Source organism: Sitophilus oryzae, unplaced genomic scaffold (genome assembly GCF_002938485.1).
Source record: "Sitophilus oryzae breed Bouriz unplaced genomic scaffold, Soryzae_2.0 scaffold_1740_pilon_pilon, whole genome shotgun sequence".
Lineage (NCBI taxonomy): Eukaryota > Metazoa > Arthropoda > Insecta > Coleoptera > Curculionidae > Sitophilus > Sitophilus oryzae.
In genome coordinates, this window is record NW_022146436.1 from 804,996 (window position 1) to 823,432 (window position 18,437).

General features: G+C 34.5%; 1 protein-coding gene across 2 annotated transcripts in view; it reads left to right on the forward strand.

The window, feature by feature from the left end:
- LOC115881806 overlaps positions 1–18,437 on the forward strand; it is a 48,877-nt gene continuing 30,440 nt past the window's right edge. Inside the window, exon 1 of one of the 2 annotated variants that reach the window (XM_030899476.1) lies at positions 1–308. In XM_030899476.1, the coding sequence (XP_030755336.1) occupies positions 186–308 (123 nt within the window). In that variant the 5' untranslated portion in view covers positions 1–185. The remainder of the gene's footprint in view (positions 309–18,437) is intronic. The other variant, XM_030899477.1, reaches the window with a different exon arrangement.

Below are 18,437 nucleotides of genomic sequence, written 5' to 3' on the forward strand. Positions count from 1 at the left end.
GAAGTACGCACCGACCCAAACAACAGTGCCACAGTCCGTGCCTACATCGGCCAAGGTATTTATTTTCTTAAAATGCCGAGTGGTCACAAAAAGTGCTGAGCACTGCGACGCGACGACGGGCGATATCTGGGAACCGGCCTTATTTATTTTTTAATACACTGTTGCACTTCCCTTGGTTGACGTCTATGGTTGACATGGGTGCCGAGACGGATAAACGTTGTAAACTGTGCGGCAAGGAAATATTTTCTTTTAGTTCGGGTCGCGACAAAGAAATGAAAATGTGGTTAAAATGTGCCTTTCCCAATTTGGTAAGTACTCTTAATTTAATATTAGGTATTAATTATATTTCTATATCTCTTCCTCAGATATAGAAATAATAATTAGTGGTAATTCGGGTCAGTTTTCTATTTCACTAAATGTTTTTTTATGTTTTAAAATATTGAACAATAAAAAATACCAAATAAGCTTTAGTACAGTTAAGTTCGAGTTAATAATATGCTATATTATGAGAATTTTAACCATCCACACCTAGATAGATATATTTTGAGGTTTTAAATGCCATATTACATGCCATATTCTGACATTTATCTATGGGGTCTACAGAAGTATGTTTTCTAACTCTCCGAAGTAGTGATGGACATTACGATTCTTTTTAGTGAATCGAATCACACGATTCAATTTCTCATATTGAATCGACTCCTACCTCCTACGATTCGTTCATTTGAACGAACCACATGCAGAATTTACGTTTCATAAAAACAAGAATCGTAACTGGCACAACCGGCGATAATTTGGTAAGACAATTACTTAAGGGACCAGAAAAAGAAATATACAGTTCTTTCATTTGTTTTTCAACACTTTATGACATTGGCGTAATTGGATTGATTATTTTACCAATAATATTAATTTTTATCAATCCAATTTATATATACTATTTATTAAAGACTTTTTAATATTAATTTAATATTTTTAGAGCCATATTTTAATTCTGATTTAATAATCATAATAAATAGTATATAATACCGCATGATTGAAAAAAATAGCGTCCAGTTGGCTTGGAACAAAAATATTAATGTGAAAATAAATACCGTACAGATACTCCCGTACTAAGCACAGTATGAATAAGTTTTTTTCTTGTAAATAACTTTCTTATCGTTTGCATTTTATGCCCATGATGTTTGTTTAGGACTTTTGTTCAAGTCTAAATATTGGTGCCATGCATAGAAACGAACGATCGCATTGTGATCCGATTGAATTCTCACGATTCTTTTTTACGACTCATCTTTCAAATGTTATGGATCCGTGCTGGCCACGATTCAATTGAATCTCACGATTCATTTTTAATACTCGTTCAAATGTATGGTCTACCTGTCGATCTTTTTTTAAAAAATCGTATGTTGACTGTGCCGTCTTAGAATTTTTTAGAATTTAGAATGAGTGGGAGGGGGGTTAATCACTTCGACCTTACAGATCCATTGTGTCCCCCTTTCTTGAATCATAACTCATCATACAGTCCCAGGGCTTTGACAAAAGCCAGTATCTGGGACGGTTTTATAGAGGGTAGTTCTCCATCTCCAATATCAGTCGTACCAAAATTCATGGCACGAATGGTTGTCGTCTCGGCGCACTCAGTGATGAGGTGTACTGGTGTTTCCCCATCTTCCCCACAGAATCTGCATTCGCCGTTTCTTCTTAGTTACAATCTACTGAGGTGTTCATTGAGGAGACAGTGTCCTGTTAAAAACCCCGTGACAATCCGAAGATTGTTCTTACTCAGACCCAGGAAGATCTGTGATTTTTCTTGATCATAAGCCCTCAGAGCCGTCTTATTTATATGTGTTTGAAGTGTTAATGTTTGTCAAAAATAATTTTGCAAAATTTTATCAAAATAAGCAGTTTCATGATTATTCAACTCGACGAGAGTGATCAGTGATCTGATATGTCCGATACAGAACGTCTGTCCGTTCTGTAGCTACGGGGTATCTGTGAGAGGGGAAACGATATTCTCTCGATGTTTTTCGCAAAAAATTTGACGACGCGTCGCATCAATAAAAATTCGACAAATTTGCAAGTAGCAAATAAAATGAGTGGGCGGAGCGATTTGCGGTAACGTACTCGTCAAGTCGTCGTATAAAATATATTGCAGTTTATTTAAATATTCTTTGTCCGCATTCCTTTCATAGACACAGATCCAGCAGACGTACTGTACATTCTTTAACAGCAGTGGAAAGTAATGTGTATTATGTTGGAGTGAAATTGTACAATAGCTTACCTCTTACAATTAGGGAAATATTGGAGCCAAAGTTTAAAAAAATTTAAAAGCAATATTGTGGAATTTTTTGGTTGACGAAGTTTTCTATAGTCTGGAGAAATACCATGCTTATAGTAGAGAAATTTAGCATAACATTTTTTTATATATGTATTTTTAATATAAATATTGTTTTAGAAAATTTAGTAAGTAGGTATTAGATATTATACAAGGTGTCCCCGAAATAAGTGCAAGTATTTTAACTGGTAGTATAGTTCAACCCCAGAAACACGCCTATGAGGTTTTTTTCGCGAAAAATTTTTTTTTGAAAATTCGAAATTTTTTGGAATTTTTTTTTGGTTTTAGTTAAAAAAACATAATTTCTTGATAATATTTACAAGAAAGAAAATCCAGAAAAGATCCAGTGGTTCTCAAAATTTGAGCATATGAGAATATTTTTTTTTTGGAAATTTTAATTTCAAAGAAGTAAAATAACTCCGTTATTTTGGACTTATTTGAAAAACGATAAAGAGAAAATATGTTTCTTCTATCGAGATCTACCACCCCTTAAAATACTTGCACTTGTTTCTGGGACACCCTGTACGTACTGTTTTGTAGACTTGATCTATACATGTAAAACATGGCTTAAGGATTTAATAAATTATTTATCTATTTATCTATTTATCTAAACGAACGACTCGTGTAATCTTTGCCCACCACTTTTGCAAGTTTTTTTAGGAGGTATTTTTTAATTTAATAATTAATAATATTGTATTTGTTCCAAAATATCTTTGAAACAGAAAATACATATTTCTTAAGAAAATACGTTTAGGGTGCTGTAAACCATCTTATCGCTCCAGATGGTGGTCATAAGATGGTACCCACTTGACAATACCCTACGCTTTCTAAATTTCCTAAAAGGACAGTCCCACGATTCGCTCACAGGGTGCAGATGCCCCAAAAAATATAATTTTTGTTTTTTTTTACTCTCTCTCTTATGCCTTTCGGGTCGGTTTATCAAAAACACCGAAAGAGCTAAAATTTAATACTCGATTGAGCTCGAATTAATTTCTATTATCTCTTAATATCTATTTAGATAATAAGTTAAGTGTAAAGTTGTTGTTACCAGTTGAAGTTGTTTGTTTAATTAAAGTTCTAAAATTCATATTAGTGGTCAGTGTAAATTTATTTACGAGAATCCAACCAACCTGAAAATAGACATAATCGAGCTGTTGACAGGTGCCAGTAAACCCAAAAAATACAGTCCACAACAACACTCTCACAAATTGTGTAGCGGCAAGATTACCGCATATATAGTTTTGGTCCTTCGAGCCGGATTTTCTCGTAAATAAGGTTTTGGATTAGTGTTTGGACGAACACTGACTTTCTTGTGAATAAACATACATTTAAACTATACACATGTGAAAAAGTGGTAGCAGCTTTAACGAATAAAAACTAATAAACTTTTAAACCATCACAAGAAGAAAGAAGTACCAGGAGAAGAAAAAGTGTTAAGTGTATGTGACAAAAGAACAGAAAGAAAAAACAATCAGTGAGTAACTAGATTAAGTTTGCTTAAAGACAATGGTTAAGACTCAATAAACAATCTCGTTTAGTATAAAGTAAAAATATACTATAATCTCTAACTCTATTTAGGTATAGACATTTTTTATAATCTCTCTCTCCCACTTTCTATTAAAATTCATTAAAAAATAAACACGAATTTCACAATTTCCTATTGATATTTAAAAAAAAATTGTAAAACAACATTTATTTAGTAGTACAGTACGTCTGTCTGTTCTGTAGCTACGGGGTATCCGTGAGAGGGGAAACGATATTCCCTCGATGTTTTTCATAAAAAATTAGATGACGCGTCTCATCAATAAAAATTCGACAAATTTGCAAGTAGCCAATTAAATGACTGGGCGGAGCGATCTACGGTGACGTACTCGTCAAGTCGACGTATAAAATATATTGCTGTTTATTTAAATGTTTGTTGTCCGCATTCCTTTCATAGACACAGATCCAGCAGACGTACTGTACTACTATTGGAAAATTTATTTTCTGTATATTTGAATAGGTGCATGCTCTCTTTAAACGTATAAATATTTACAATTTTCAAAAATTATTTAGTTTATAGATATATGTTTCATATAATTTTTTTTGTTTGCATATAATACTTTCCGCTAAATTCACAAGTATCAACTCACAATTTAATATTTTATAAATTAGCTTCAAATTTATATCATATTTATTATTTATATCGTATTTACTATTTATATCGTGTATTTTATTATATCGCATAATTGTTTAGTAACATGGCAGAAGAAGTAAAACTTGTTAAATTAAGGGGTATTGCCAAATCTCATATTACGAGGGTTGAAAACCGGCTTAAAAAATGTACTTTTGATTTAGAACAGTTTCAATTACGCCAAGATCAGTTAACAAATGCATTTAAAGAATATAATGAAATTCAAAAGGAACTTGAATTGATTGATTTTGATAAATATTGTAGCGATAGTGATAGTACACATGACAAATATTTTGATTTAGCAGCTAGGATAAAAAAGGAATTAAATCAAACTCAATCACAGACAGTTCTAAGTACTGCTGTACCACATACAATAATTAATTCATCTGTAAAACTTCCGGAGTTAAGTATTACACCTTTTGAGGGCAATATAACTACGTGGCCCAGTTTTGTTGAACTATTTAATACACTTATAACAAATGATCAAAATTTATCTGATGTTCAAAAATTTATATATTTCAAATCATCCCTGAAAAAGGAACCGTTAGAGTTAATTAACAATTTGGAAGTTATCGGCTCAAATTTCAAAGTTGTCTTAGATGTTTTATGCGATAGATATGAAAACAAATGTTTAATTATAAACTCTTATATTAAAGAATTGCTAAATATTCCGTCCTTGACTAAAAATAAGGCATCAAATCTCAGAGAATTTTTGACAAACATTAAAAAAAAATTGGCTGCATTAAACAATTATAATATTGATAATAAACTCGCAGATTTAGTTTTAATTCAAATATTTTTACAAAAACTAGATTATAATATGAAAAAGTCTTTCCAAAGTGAAAGAAATATTAAAGATTATCCAACACTTGTAGAGTTCATCGGATTTATTGAAAAGAAATGTACTGTACTAGAAAATCTAGACATTGATACACGGGTACATCAGCCAAAAACTAGAAGTTCACATTATATATCTTCTCATGAGCAAAATTCGTATTTCAAATGTTTTTTGTGTCAAAATAATACACACAAAATATATTCCTGTCAGAAATTTTTTAGTTTAACTCCATCTGAACGCATAAATATGGTAAATAATAAAAAGTCTTGTCTCAACTGTTTAGTCAGTGGTCATTCTGCACATTCTTGTAAATCTTTGTCAACATGTATGACATGTAACAGAAGACATCATACGTTACTTCATTTTAGCAAGTCTTCAACGCCACACTCTAATAATTCCTTTACAAATAATCACACTCGACAAAATACTCACACGAATAATTTTTCATTTCCACCTCAAAATTCTCAGACACACCCTCAGACTCAAAGAGATTTCCCTCAAATATCTCATTCACAAAACCAGAATCAAAACACTCCATCTGAAACTGAACAAGGTCACAATTCTCGAACATACACTGATAATAGACAAAATGAGACACAAAATAATTCCACATCTCTCTCTGCTCTCTCAACTAAACGCGAAGTTTTGCTTCCAACAGCGTTTGTCACAATTTATGACTCAAGAAATAAGCCCATTCTAGTTCGTTGCTTGACAGATTCTGGTAGTCAAACTTCTTTCATTACTGAGCATCTGGTCAAAAAATTAAATTACTCTTGTTATGATAACATTATACAAATATCTGGTATATCAGAAAGTTGTTCTCTCTCTAACAAAATGGTAGACATTCAACACACAACAACACTCAAATGTGCATCCCAACAAAAACTTCAAAGTTTCATGTGCGGTTCTCAAAAATATTACTTGCAACCATCCCCAAATACCAATCGATATATCTCTACTCAAAATACCTCAAAACATTGAAATCGCAGATCCCACCTTCTGTACACCCTCCGAAATTGACATTCTTCTCGGGGCAGATGTTTATTTTGATTTACTATTAAACGGGTTAATCAGATTAGGAAATGGTTTACCTACACTACAAAATACCTATCTTGGTTATCTAGTATCTGGAAAAATTCCTTACTCAACTCATCGACAGGCTTACAGTCACTTAAGTTTGGCAGAATCTTACACTCACTTACGGACAAAAAGTTCTTCTCTCGTTGCACAGTCTCATGAGGTAACAGATGATCTTGATTGTCTTCTAAAGAAATTTTGGGAAATTGAAGAATGTCCCTTAGCTTCCTCTCTCTCAAAAACATTGCTCTCACCTTCAGAACAAAAGGCTGAAGATATTTTTCAAAATACTACACAAAGGTTAGCCTCTGGAAGATTTCCGGTTAATTTACCTCTCAAAAAATCCAATGAACACCACAAATTGGGAGACTCGTTTTCTCAAGCAAAGCGTCGTTTTGTAAATTTAGAGAAACGATTTGAAAGATCTGAAAGTCTTAGATCTCAGTACAGAGATTTTATTTACGAATATCTTTCTCTAGATCACGCAAAATATGTACCTCTTTCACTCACCAATAATTTGAATGAAAATAAATTCTTTCTACCCCACCACTGTGTCACCAGAGAAGAAAGTCTAACAACAAAACTGAGAGTAGTATTTGATGGGTCGATGAAAACTACAACAGGTATCTCTCTAAATGATATAATGCTTAAGGGTTACATTGTTCAATCTGAACTCTTAAATATACTTCTGAGATTTAGAAGTTTTCAGTACGTCCTCGTAGCTGATATTCAAAAAATGTTTCTACAAATAAGGATAAATCCATCTCAAACTTTTCTTATGAACATTCTTTGGCGAGATTCACCACAAGATGAATTGAACACCACTTCAAATTGTTACGTATGGTACCACTTCAGCTCCATTTCTGAGTACCAGATGCCTCACAGAGTTAGCCAATCAATCAAAGGATACATTTCCACTAGCGAGTGATGCTCTTCTAAACTCATGTTATGTAGATGAAAGTCTTTATGGTTGTAATAACTATGAAACTCTTGTAGAAGCGCATAAACAAATTTCTGAATGTCTAAACTCTGCTTGTATCTCATTACACAAATGGAGTTCAAATTCTTCAGAGTTGTTAAAAACCATCTCAAAAATTTCTCAAGAAAACTATATTGTTAATCCTGAAATTCCTTCTAATAAAATTCTAGGTTTGCGTTGGAATTCCCATTCTGACAAATTTTCTATATGTATTCCAAATCTAACACTCAAAGATTCATACACCAAAAGAGAAGTTCTCTCTGTAATAGCATCGTTTTATGATCCCATTGGTTTAGTTAATCCTATAGTTGTTAAAGCTAAAATAATAATGCCAAAAATATGGATATCAAAAATTGATTGGGACGAACTTATTGACTCAGAAATTCTCTCAGAATGGACATCATTTCTTCAAGACATCCATTCCCTTTCAAAACTGCAAGTTCCTAGAGCTCTGTACTTTCCACATGACATACAAAAAATTGAATTTCACGGATTTTCCGATGCAAGTCTGAAGGCTTATGCAGCTTGTTTGTATTTGCGTGTCATTCATCAGGATAATTCAATTTCTTGCAATCTAATCTCTTCTAAGAGCCGTGTAGCTCCACTTAAGGTAATCACTCTTCCTAAACTGGAACTCATGGGCGCAGTACTTCTCTCCAATCTTACATTCAAGGTTATTTCAATTTTAGAAACAACTATGCCACAAATAGAATCTATAAATTTATGGAGTGACTCTGAAATAGTTCTTTCATGGCTAAAGTCTCATCCATCGAGTTGGTCTACGTTCGTGTCTAACAGAGTAGCTCAAATTCACGAGCAAACTTCAAATTTCACTTGGAGGCATGTGAAGACTAAAGAAAACCCAGCTGATATTCTCTCTCGAGGTGTATCTCCCTCTTCTCTTTTGGACTCTACTCTCTGGTGGCATGGCCCAACATTTCTCCAAGATTCAAACATAAATTTAAAGAATCTTGATTTCAGACTTAAAATTACGAACCCTCCAGAACAAAGAAAAACAGTGCATATTTCCCAACTCCCAGAAAATGGTTTTAATGAAGTTTTTGAAAGATTTTCAAGTTATACTCAATTGCAAAGAGTAATTGCATATATTCTAAGGTTTATTAACAATACTCACAAAAATCTAGAAAAACGTTTTGGCTTTCTCTCTGCTTCTGAATTGCAAATTTCAGAACATAAAATAATTCAAATTCTTCAATCAAAATATTTTAAACGCGAAATTACTGATCTAAAGCAAAATAAGGTACTCTCTAACAAGCAAATTCAAAGGTTGAATCTATTCATTGATAGTTCTCATATCTTAAGAGTTGGTGGAAGACTCTCCAACGCAAATGTCTCTTACGAACAAAAATTTCCAAGCCTTTTGCCATCAAAGCATAACTTAGTACAATTATTGCTTAAAAAAGAACACTTAAGGCTTTTACACGCTGGCCCTCAAAATACACTATCTAACATTAGACTGCGTTTCTGGCCATTAGATGGTCTAAGAGAAGTAAAACGAATCATCCACAATTGTCACATCTGCTACAGATTTAGAGCTCGACCAGTTTCTCAGTTAATGGCAGATCTTCCCAAAGAAAGACTTCAAGTCTCTCGACCATTCACAAATGTCGGTATAGATTTTGGTGGACCGTATCAAATTAAAACTTCTAAATTGAAACGTGCTCCACTTATGAAATGTTATATGGCAATATTTGTGTGTATGATTACTCGTGCTGTACACATAGAACTTGTTACTAGCCTGACTTCAGATGCTTTTCTATATTATATATTAGATTTATAGCTCGTAGGGGAAATCCTTATACCAGTTTTTGTGACAATGCAACGAACTTTTTGGGAGCCAGAAATCAACTTAAAGAATTGCATAACCTTTTTCAACAAAAAGGTATCTCGTCGGAAAATCTCTCTCTCTCTTATGCCTTTCGGGTCGGTTTATCAAAAGCACTGAAAGAGCTAAAATTTAATACTCGATTGAGCTCGAATTAATTTCTATTATCTCTTAATATCTATTTAGATGATAAGTTAAGTGTAAAGTTGTTGTTACCAGTTGAAGTTGTTTGTTTAATAATAGTTCTAAAATTCATATTAGTGGTCAGTATAAATTTATTTACGAGAATCCAACCAACCTGAAAATAGACATAATCGAGCTGTTGACAGGTGCCAGTAAACCCAAAAAATACAGTCCACAACAACACTCTCATAAATTGTGTAGCGGCAAGATTACCGAACAGTATTTATGGTAAAATTGTTAAAAGATAACGGCATAAATATATCTATATAAATATATAATATTTTTAATTAATTTTTGTTAGATCATGTAATTTGATTAGTGATGAGCGAGACTAGTTTTGATCTTGGTCTTGCATAGAAAGCAAGACCAAGATAAGCATATACATATTATACAACATTTGAACATATGAATATCATAACTATATGGTATCCGCCGCACTCAAAGACATTATAAAGATAGACCCTTAGACAAGGATAGACCGAACATCTCATTCATAAATACTCGTATCAAACATTCCAATGTGTCAAACAAGGACAGAAGAGACAGAGAAGTCTAAAATTTCCGACCCCGGCAACTAGGCGCATTTGGATTGTTCTAAGGGCCAGTGGCGTATCGTTTTTTGGAACGAATTTAATTAGTAAAGTAAAAGTAAAGTAATTAGTAAAATTTTTACTCCATATTAATATACTACATTACCATTTTTTCGTTAGATGAGTTTTGTTGGGGAAGGTCAGTGTCGCAAAATCTAAACAAAGCGTGAATTAACCCACTATTAATTCGTTTTCTTAAGAATAATTGTATTTTTCCAAGTAAGTACATTTAATTTTGAACCGAACCAGTGCACTCTATAGTTAATAAATTCTATAATACTATGGAAATTCGTGTTCTTTATTGTTTTAACATAACCTCATATTACTTATCCCTATATGTATCCTTTTATGTAATTATACCTATGGTAAACGCAACATATACTCACTCAGAAAAACACAAATATCCTTTGAACAGAGTAATATAATAAAAAATTAAAAAAATTAGATTATCCCATTATATTCTTGCTTTGTTTGGATTTTGCGACGTTTCCCCTCTCACGGATACTCCGTAGCTACAGAACGAACAGACGTACTGTATGTGGGATATTAATTATATTTATTATTATATTAGACCTTATAACAAAACTCATCTAACGAAAAATGTTAATGTAGTATATTAATATGGAGTAAAAATTTTACTAATTACTTTACTTTTACTTTACTAACGCCACTGGCCCTTAGAACAATCCAAATGCGCCTAGTTGCCGGGGTCGGAAATTTTAGACTTCTCTGTCTCTTCTGTCCTTGTTTGACACATTGGAATGTTTGATACACTACCAACGAGTATTTATGAATGAGATGTTCGGTCTATCCTTCCGCACTCGAGCGCCTGGACCCTACGTGACCTAGGCATGCACGGTGACAAGACGGCGACGATTTGACGCGATCGAACAGTCCTTTAGAATATAATATACAGTCCCTGTTGTAAAGGTATCTAAATCCCATAAACTGGTACTAAATGGAAGCAAATCCAAATTGTTGTTATATGGCATGCTTGGCCATCAATATAATAATATGGACGTTATTCTTGATGGCACACTACTTGTACCTACAAGCTGCGAAAAAAACTTAGGCATATTGTTGGATAACCAACTTAAATTTGAAAAATTTTGCATAAAGTTTATTTTAAATTAATAGTATATTACATACCGTGTTTCATTACTGTCGAGAGATTAACTAAATCTCGAGACAATAATGAAAACTTTCCTCCCAGGTTTGTATACTATTTTATTTACAACCACATCATTAATTAAAAAATAAGGACAGTATTTTATTTTGAAAAAAAAAATATGTAAAAATTTGTCGTTTTCTGTTTTGGCATTTCCATATCTATAGTTACCGGTACCAGTGGTTGTTATGAGGCAAACCTTCAACAGCAAAACAAACAACTAATAAGTGACAGTTTAGAATTTCTCGTTCGCTTTTTCGAATTTATATAATATAGAAAGCCAGAATGTTGTCGGAAAAAATAATAATTGCTTACAATACGGTTCGTTCTGATAATGAAGACTACTTTAATATTGGTACTCCACCAGAACTTACAGAAGCTGCAAAAAGAGCAGAAGCCAGTTTACTTCCAGAAAAAAGTAGGGGGCGATATGAAATAGCATTGAAAGTATACGAAAAATGGCGTGCCGAAAGAAATGCTAAGAATATTGCTTCAGAGACAGTCTTGATGGCATATTTTAGCGACATGGCAAGGCAGAAAAAGCCATCTACTCTTTGCCTCGTACAGTATGATACGGACAATGCTAGAATTAAGGGAAAAGACTGACATATCAAAATATCACAAACTCGTCGCTTTTTTAAAACGCCAGAATGTAGGTTTTAAGCCAAAGAAGTCTAGTATTTTTACCAGGCAAAACTTGGAGGATTTTCTCACGAAAGCACATCAAGAATTTATTTCTATTAAAGTAAGGCTTTTTTTTAAATGTAATGCCGTAAAAAAATCTTGAGGATTGAATCGGGTCACAATGCGATCGTTCGTTTCTACGGCTCGTTTGTTTAAAGAGTCTTGATAATTGATTCATTGCTTACAATACGGTTCGTTCAACAATGCCACTAGTTCCTTTTTACGGCGCGGTGGTGATATAAGCATAGAGAGAGACGGGCGCCAATATTTAGACTTGAACGAAAGTCCTAAACAAACATCATGGGCATAAAATGCAAACGATAAGAAAGTTATTCACAGGAAAAAAAAAACTTATTTATACTGTGCTTAGTACGGGAGTATCTGTAAAATGCGTTTATTTTTTTTGTTCAAATAATATTTATATATACAGAGAAGACCAGGCTACTAGTAACATAGCAAGTTGCCGGACGAATTTACGTTTACCCGTTTTGCGTTCGTACTCGAGAGTCACTGCCGGCTAGTCGGCTGGTCAGGCAGTACGCAGTTGCAGTTGTACTTGGACGGGTCGGTCGTGACAGACTAGGAATATGACGCGAGGAGTTCCGTGTATTTATTATTTTCATTTTAAGTGTTTACTTTCACTTAAGGTAACATTTAAAATAGAAATACTTAAATATTTATTATTTGAGTATGTTTACAAGCCAAAACTACCCATACAGCCACGGTACGTACTATGTACGTACCTGGTACGTAATGTTGGGACGAACGTTAGGTACCTGGTACGTACAAGTACGTACAGGTACGTACTATGTACGTACTCGGGATGTACATTTTCCAACGCTATGTACGTCCCCGGTACGTCCCTGGGATGTAGTAAAGTACGTACTATGTACGTCGCATGTACGTACATTCAAGGTACGTACATTTTATGTTTTGTTCTGGACCAAAACTGGACGTAAAATGATCGAAAGTACGTACAATGTACGTATTATGGACGTACATTTTTCAACGACGCATACGACCTAGGAATTTAATTAGAAATAATTCAATGGAAGTCAGTTTAAAATATTTATTAATATAAAAACTCAGGTACAGGGTCATCCCTTATGTCTTGATACACCCGTAAGTCTGGCTTCGGTCCGGCAACTACACCCTTATGCACTCTGTCTTTTATTGGATGTTGATAGATATTTTATTTTTTTATTCTCGAACTGCTTCTAACTAAAAAATACAAAAAGAAAACTAAGTATTCAAATATCTAATTCTTGCCTCTGTTTTGAAAAAATTGAATGAGTCGATTCTCAATCATTCAAGGTTGTGACTGTGCTAGGTGAAATAGTCACATTATATTATTACACTTTAACTTACCTTGAAACAACGAGCAACGAATGCAACGACAAAAGAAAACAAGGCGGAAGCCAAACAACCTACGGCCACCATGACACACAACACAATCGAAAACTGGATCGGAGTAGGTGCGAGGTGCCAGGTGCGCACTCAGTGTATTGTTGTTTTCATTTTTTACGTTGATTAATAAAAGATGGAACTACACTGAGTGCGCACGTGCGCTCTAGCTCTGCCAATCGAAAACGCCATTAGAAACCGCCCGACTTCCGATTCCGACAAGACTCGAATGTGAACGAATAACTTAGCGGGAAATTATAGAACTGCATACTTTTCCTGTTAGGCTTGATTGCATAATATATTGCCATTTTTAACCCATCAGATTTCTTCAAAGGCTGTCATGCATTAGGGTCATTGGATAATTTAGGAAATAATTTTTTATAGCGGTCGGGTTAGATTTATTAATAAAAGAAGTAGAGGTAGGTTAGAGTGACTTGAATTAACGTTAGCCTAGAAAAGATCCACTGATCCAGTTCATTCATTATTATTGGGTATATCTAACCAAAATAATCCAGTCATGATATTAAAATTAAATATCATTTTGTAATGCGTTTTCAAAAATTTTCAAGATACGTACGTAGTACGTACTCACATGTACGTCCGTAGTACGTACTCGCATGTACGTCCGTAGTGAAGTCCTACAATGTACGTACATAGTATGTCCCTAATTGGTCCCGGGACGTACCGACGTAAAATGGACATAAAATGTACGTCCCTGGGACAAAGTGTGCTGTATGGGTAAAAATAAATAAATTCTCTAAACCCAAAAAAAACTATAATATTACTCTAAATTAAAAAAAAATTATAACAAGTGTTCAAAAAGACCACTTTCTTGTGCTAGACAGAAGCCTAGGCGGTCGTAAAATCCCCGTCTGACATATTAGGGCTAACATATTAGGGCTAATAGTTTGGAAAGCCTCTCGTATTTTTACTTGAAGCTCATCCAGATTATTAGCCCTATTATGACCATACACTTTGGATTTTACATAACCCCACAAAAAGAAATCATTGGGAGAAAGATCTGGTGATCTAGCGGGCCACAAAACAGTTCCATATCCACTAATTAAACGGTTGGGAAAAGTATTGTTCAAATATTCTTGAACAATACGGGCATTGTGCAGGGCAACCATCTCAGCAAATTGATTACTTGAAAACGTGGGATTTTGATCCGCGATAGCACAAACGAACACTTGCTTTAACTCCTGTTCTTCCTTAATCAACACATCAGGCTTTTTGAGTTTTTGTGGGGACATGCACCAATGTGTTTCAAAATTAATAACTCTTCATATAGCAGATAAAGATGGAATTGGTCTGTTTACAAAAGTTTGTGGAAAATTGTTTGTATATCCCGATAAGACCTATTTTTTGGAAATACCATTTTACAATTTGAATTTTCTCACGAACTTCATAAACATCCATTATTTTACTTAAAAAATAAATTTTACACGAGAACTGTCGCGAGAATCTACGTATTCGTTTTGGCTATTAAAACACGAATAAATACAAATTTTGAAATATTCTTATCACATATCGACCTATTTTTATTTTATCGCATTTTTTCGCCTGCTTTTTATCCGGCGGACGGGTATACGCTAATTCGTCCGGTTCTGCCTATGTTACTACTACGGTGGTCCGGTCTGTATAAATTCGGGTCAGAACGTCCTACGACGTTGTCCGATGCCTAACTTCCACTCTGCGCGATTTTCCCATTGATCTTCGGTCAGATTTTTCTCGTTTATCGACCTTCTTATTCCTTCCATCCATGTTTTCTTGGGACGTCCTCTCTTTCGTTTACCAGGTGGTATCCAATGAATTACGTGTTTTGGAATTCTTTCATTGTGCATTCTCTGAACGTGGCCGTACCATATTAATTATTTTTGTTCTATATCATTTACTATTGTTCCCTCTAATCCCATCTGTCGTCGAATGTCTTCATTTCTGATCTTATCCCTCCGTGAAATTCTCATTGCTCTTCTAATCGCGTCCATTTCTGTTGTTTCTAACTTCCTTTTATTCCTTTTCAGTGAGTCGCCATGTCATCCATAGAGTAATATGCCTTTAACTAGTGTCTCTATATATTATATTTCCTGTTCTTTGTAATTTCAGTGCTCCATAGAATGCCATTTATGCATCTGATAACTCTTCGTGCCTGTATTACTCTGTTATTTATTTCTCTATCGTCCGTTCTATCTGCTGTAAATATCGAACCCAGGTACCTGTAATCTTCACATGCCCTAATTTCCATATTATTGTCCAAAATAAGATTCTCTCTATTGGCTCCAATTGGAAGGTATTTCGTTTTTTCTGTATTTACTGTGAGACCCCATTTAGTATATTCTTCAATTATTTTCCGCACCATATATTCCATGTCATCTTTGTCGTTTGCAATTATGGCCTGGTCGTCTGCAAATTGCAAGGTGTATAAGCATAATATGCCATTTAGTTCTATACCCATTCCGTTACATCTTCTTTTCCATAGATGCAAGGCCTTGGCAATATAAATTTTAAATAGTGTTGGGGATATAGAGCAACCCTGTCGGAGCCCTTTAGTGATAGCAATTTTCTCTGAGAGACCGTTAACCGTTTTTATTTGTGATTTTCCTCCATGGTAATGATTTTGTACAGCTTTTATCAGCGCTGCGTCAATTCTTGATTCGTGCAATACTTTCCATAATTTTATTATTGGCACTGTATCATATGCTTTTTGTAGATCGATGAATGTTATATGAACTTCCTGGTTCATTGCAGATTTCTTCTCGATGATCTGTTTCAATGCAAATATATTATCTGTACATGATCCTCCGCCTCCGAAACCATTCTGCTCTTCTTCTTCGTAGCTGGAGTATTCCTCTTCAATTAAGTTCCTCAGTATCCTTCCATAGAGCCGACTCATAGTGCTGGTGACCGAAATTCTCCGGTAGTTATTGGTATTGTTCCTTGAGCCCTTTTTATATATAGAGGAGATATATGCTTTTTTCCACTGTTCAGGTACTGGATGACCATTTAAGCATTGGTTAACTATGTTTCTTAACATTCTAAACAGTTTTTTGCTTCCAGATTTAATGAGTTCCGCATATACTCCCTCTGGGCCACATGCGCTTCCATTCTTTAAAGACATTATAGCCGTTTTTATTTTGTTGGTATCCACGTAGTATCCTCTCCTCCAATGTTTATTTTTGGCTGTGGCGGTTCTTGATACTCAGGTCTGTTCTCTGATAACAAGTTGGAATAATATTTCACCCATTCTTTGTTGGTTATTCTTTCTGTAGGGGTTGACTCCTGTTTTTCAGTTGTTGTTGATTTTATAAATCTCCATACTTCCGTATTCCTTCTTCCGCCCCTATACGTATTTATTTCTTTACATTTGTTATCCCACACTTTATTCTTTTCTTCTTTTACCATTCTCCTCACCTCATTTTTCTTGTCATTATAAGTGCGCTTGTTTAGTTCAGATTTCGAATTTAACCATTTCAAATACAGTATCTTTTTTTCCTCTACAAGTTTTTCAAGTTCATCAGTCCACCACAACTTTCTGTTCTTTCGTCTCGCTTTTATTCCTAATGCTTCCTCTGCGGCTCTATGAATACTGTCAATGATATTATTGTATGTTAGGCGAAAAGGCCTTTCCGAACCTTCTATAAGTTTTTCATCAAGCCTTTCTGATAAAGATATTTCACGCTGTCATGCGTTAGATTGGCTAAATTATATTTTACTGTGGTAACTGGCTTCGTTCTTCCTGTTTCCTCTTGATGATTGTTTTGTTTAATTTGATATGGTGGAAAGAGAATTTTTGATCTTAAAAGGTAATGATTTGAGTGGTGTCCGGCGCCCCTTAGGATTCTTACATCATTAATATTTATGTTGTTACTTTGCTTTGTAATTATATAATCTATTATTGATTTTAGGTCGCGTGTTGGTTGAATCCAAGTATATTTGTGAATCTGTTTATGCTTAAAGAAACCATTTTTTATTGTTAAGTTGATATACTCGCATTTTTCAATATGCCTATTACCGTTGTCAATGATATTTTCTTCTCCGTAAGGGCCTATGATTTTATTATTTTCTTTTCTTCCTGTTCGGCTATTAAAGTCACCCAGCAAAACTGAATCCCTCGTATTTCCAATGTCATTAATTATCTCATGGAGCTTAGTGAAAAACTGGTCCTTAATTACTAGAGTCTCGTAATCGGATACACACCTAATATTGTTAACATTTCTAAGCTTTAAATTTAATCTGATAATATTTTCATCTATACCTTCCCAATTTGTAATATTTTTCTTAAACTTGTTCTTTATAAGTACAGAAACACCTCTTTTAGCACGTTGATCTTTCGGCACTCCGCTATAATAATGAAGATAGTTTCCTAGTATTTCAGACCCACTACCTTTCTTTTTGGTTTCTGTTAATGTAATTATATCTAATTCTATTCTTTCTAAATCTTTGACTAGTCCTAAATCCATTGCATAGTCCTTTTCCGTTGCCGTTGTCGTTGTCGTTTTCCTTGTAATCCGTCCGTTACTCCGAGGCTTTCTTTAAGCTTTTTAGTATTTAAAACGGTTTTCCAAGGGTTGAAGTACTAGTCCAACGCCTTAACCCCTAACTTGGAGTAACGGGTAATTTTTATACAAGGTAGCAGCTTCGTTTGTACTCTAAACAGGGGTCCTTACAGGGTGCTATCATCCGGGCCAGATGAACCCTGTTTTTTTAACGAGGTTGTTACTCCCCTCACCCTATTGCAACCTGGCTTGGGACAGGCTTTGGCGGGTTTAAATAATATTTACCATGGGAGTTTGGTTAACATGGGAGTTTGGCTAGATAAAGACGCTCGGATGACCACCCATATTCGAAAACTTCAGGAAAAAACAGAAGCAATCATAAAGCAGTTATCCAGAGTTATGCCCAATCTGAAGGGACCGGTGGCAGAAAAGAGGAGGACATTGGCCTCGGTGGTGTCTTCCACGATTCAGTATGCGTCTCCCATATGGGAGAGAGTCCTAAAATACAAACTCTACGAAAATATCTTAGACTCCATAAATCGTAAAATAGCGCTGAGAGTAACATCGGCATATAGAACATCTCCAACTAAGGTCATTCTGGTCCTAGCCGGTATCCCACCGATAAAGCTAAAAAACAGAACAAGGAAGTCTAGTGTATAAACATGGAGACCAA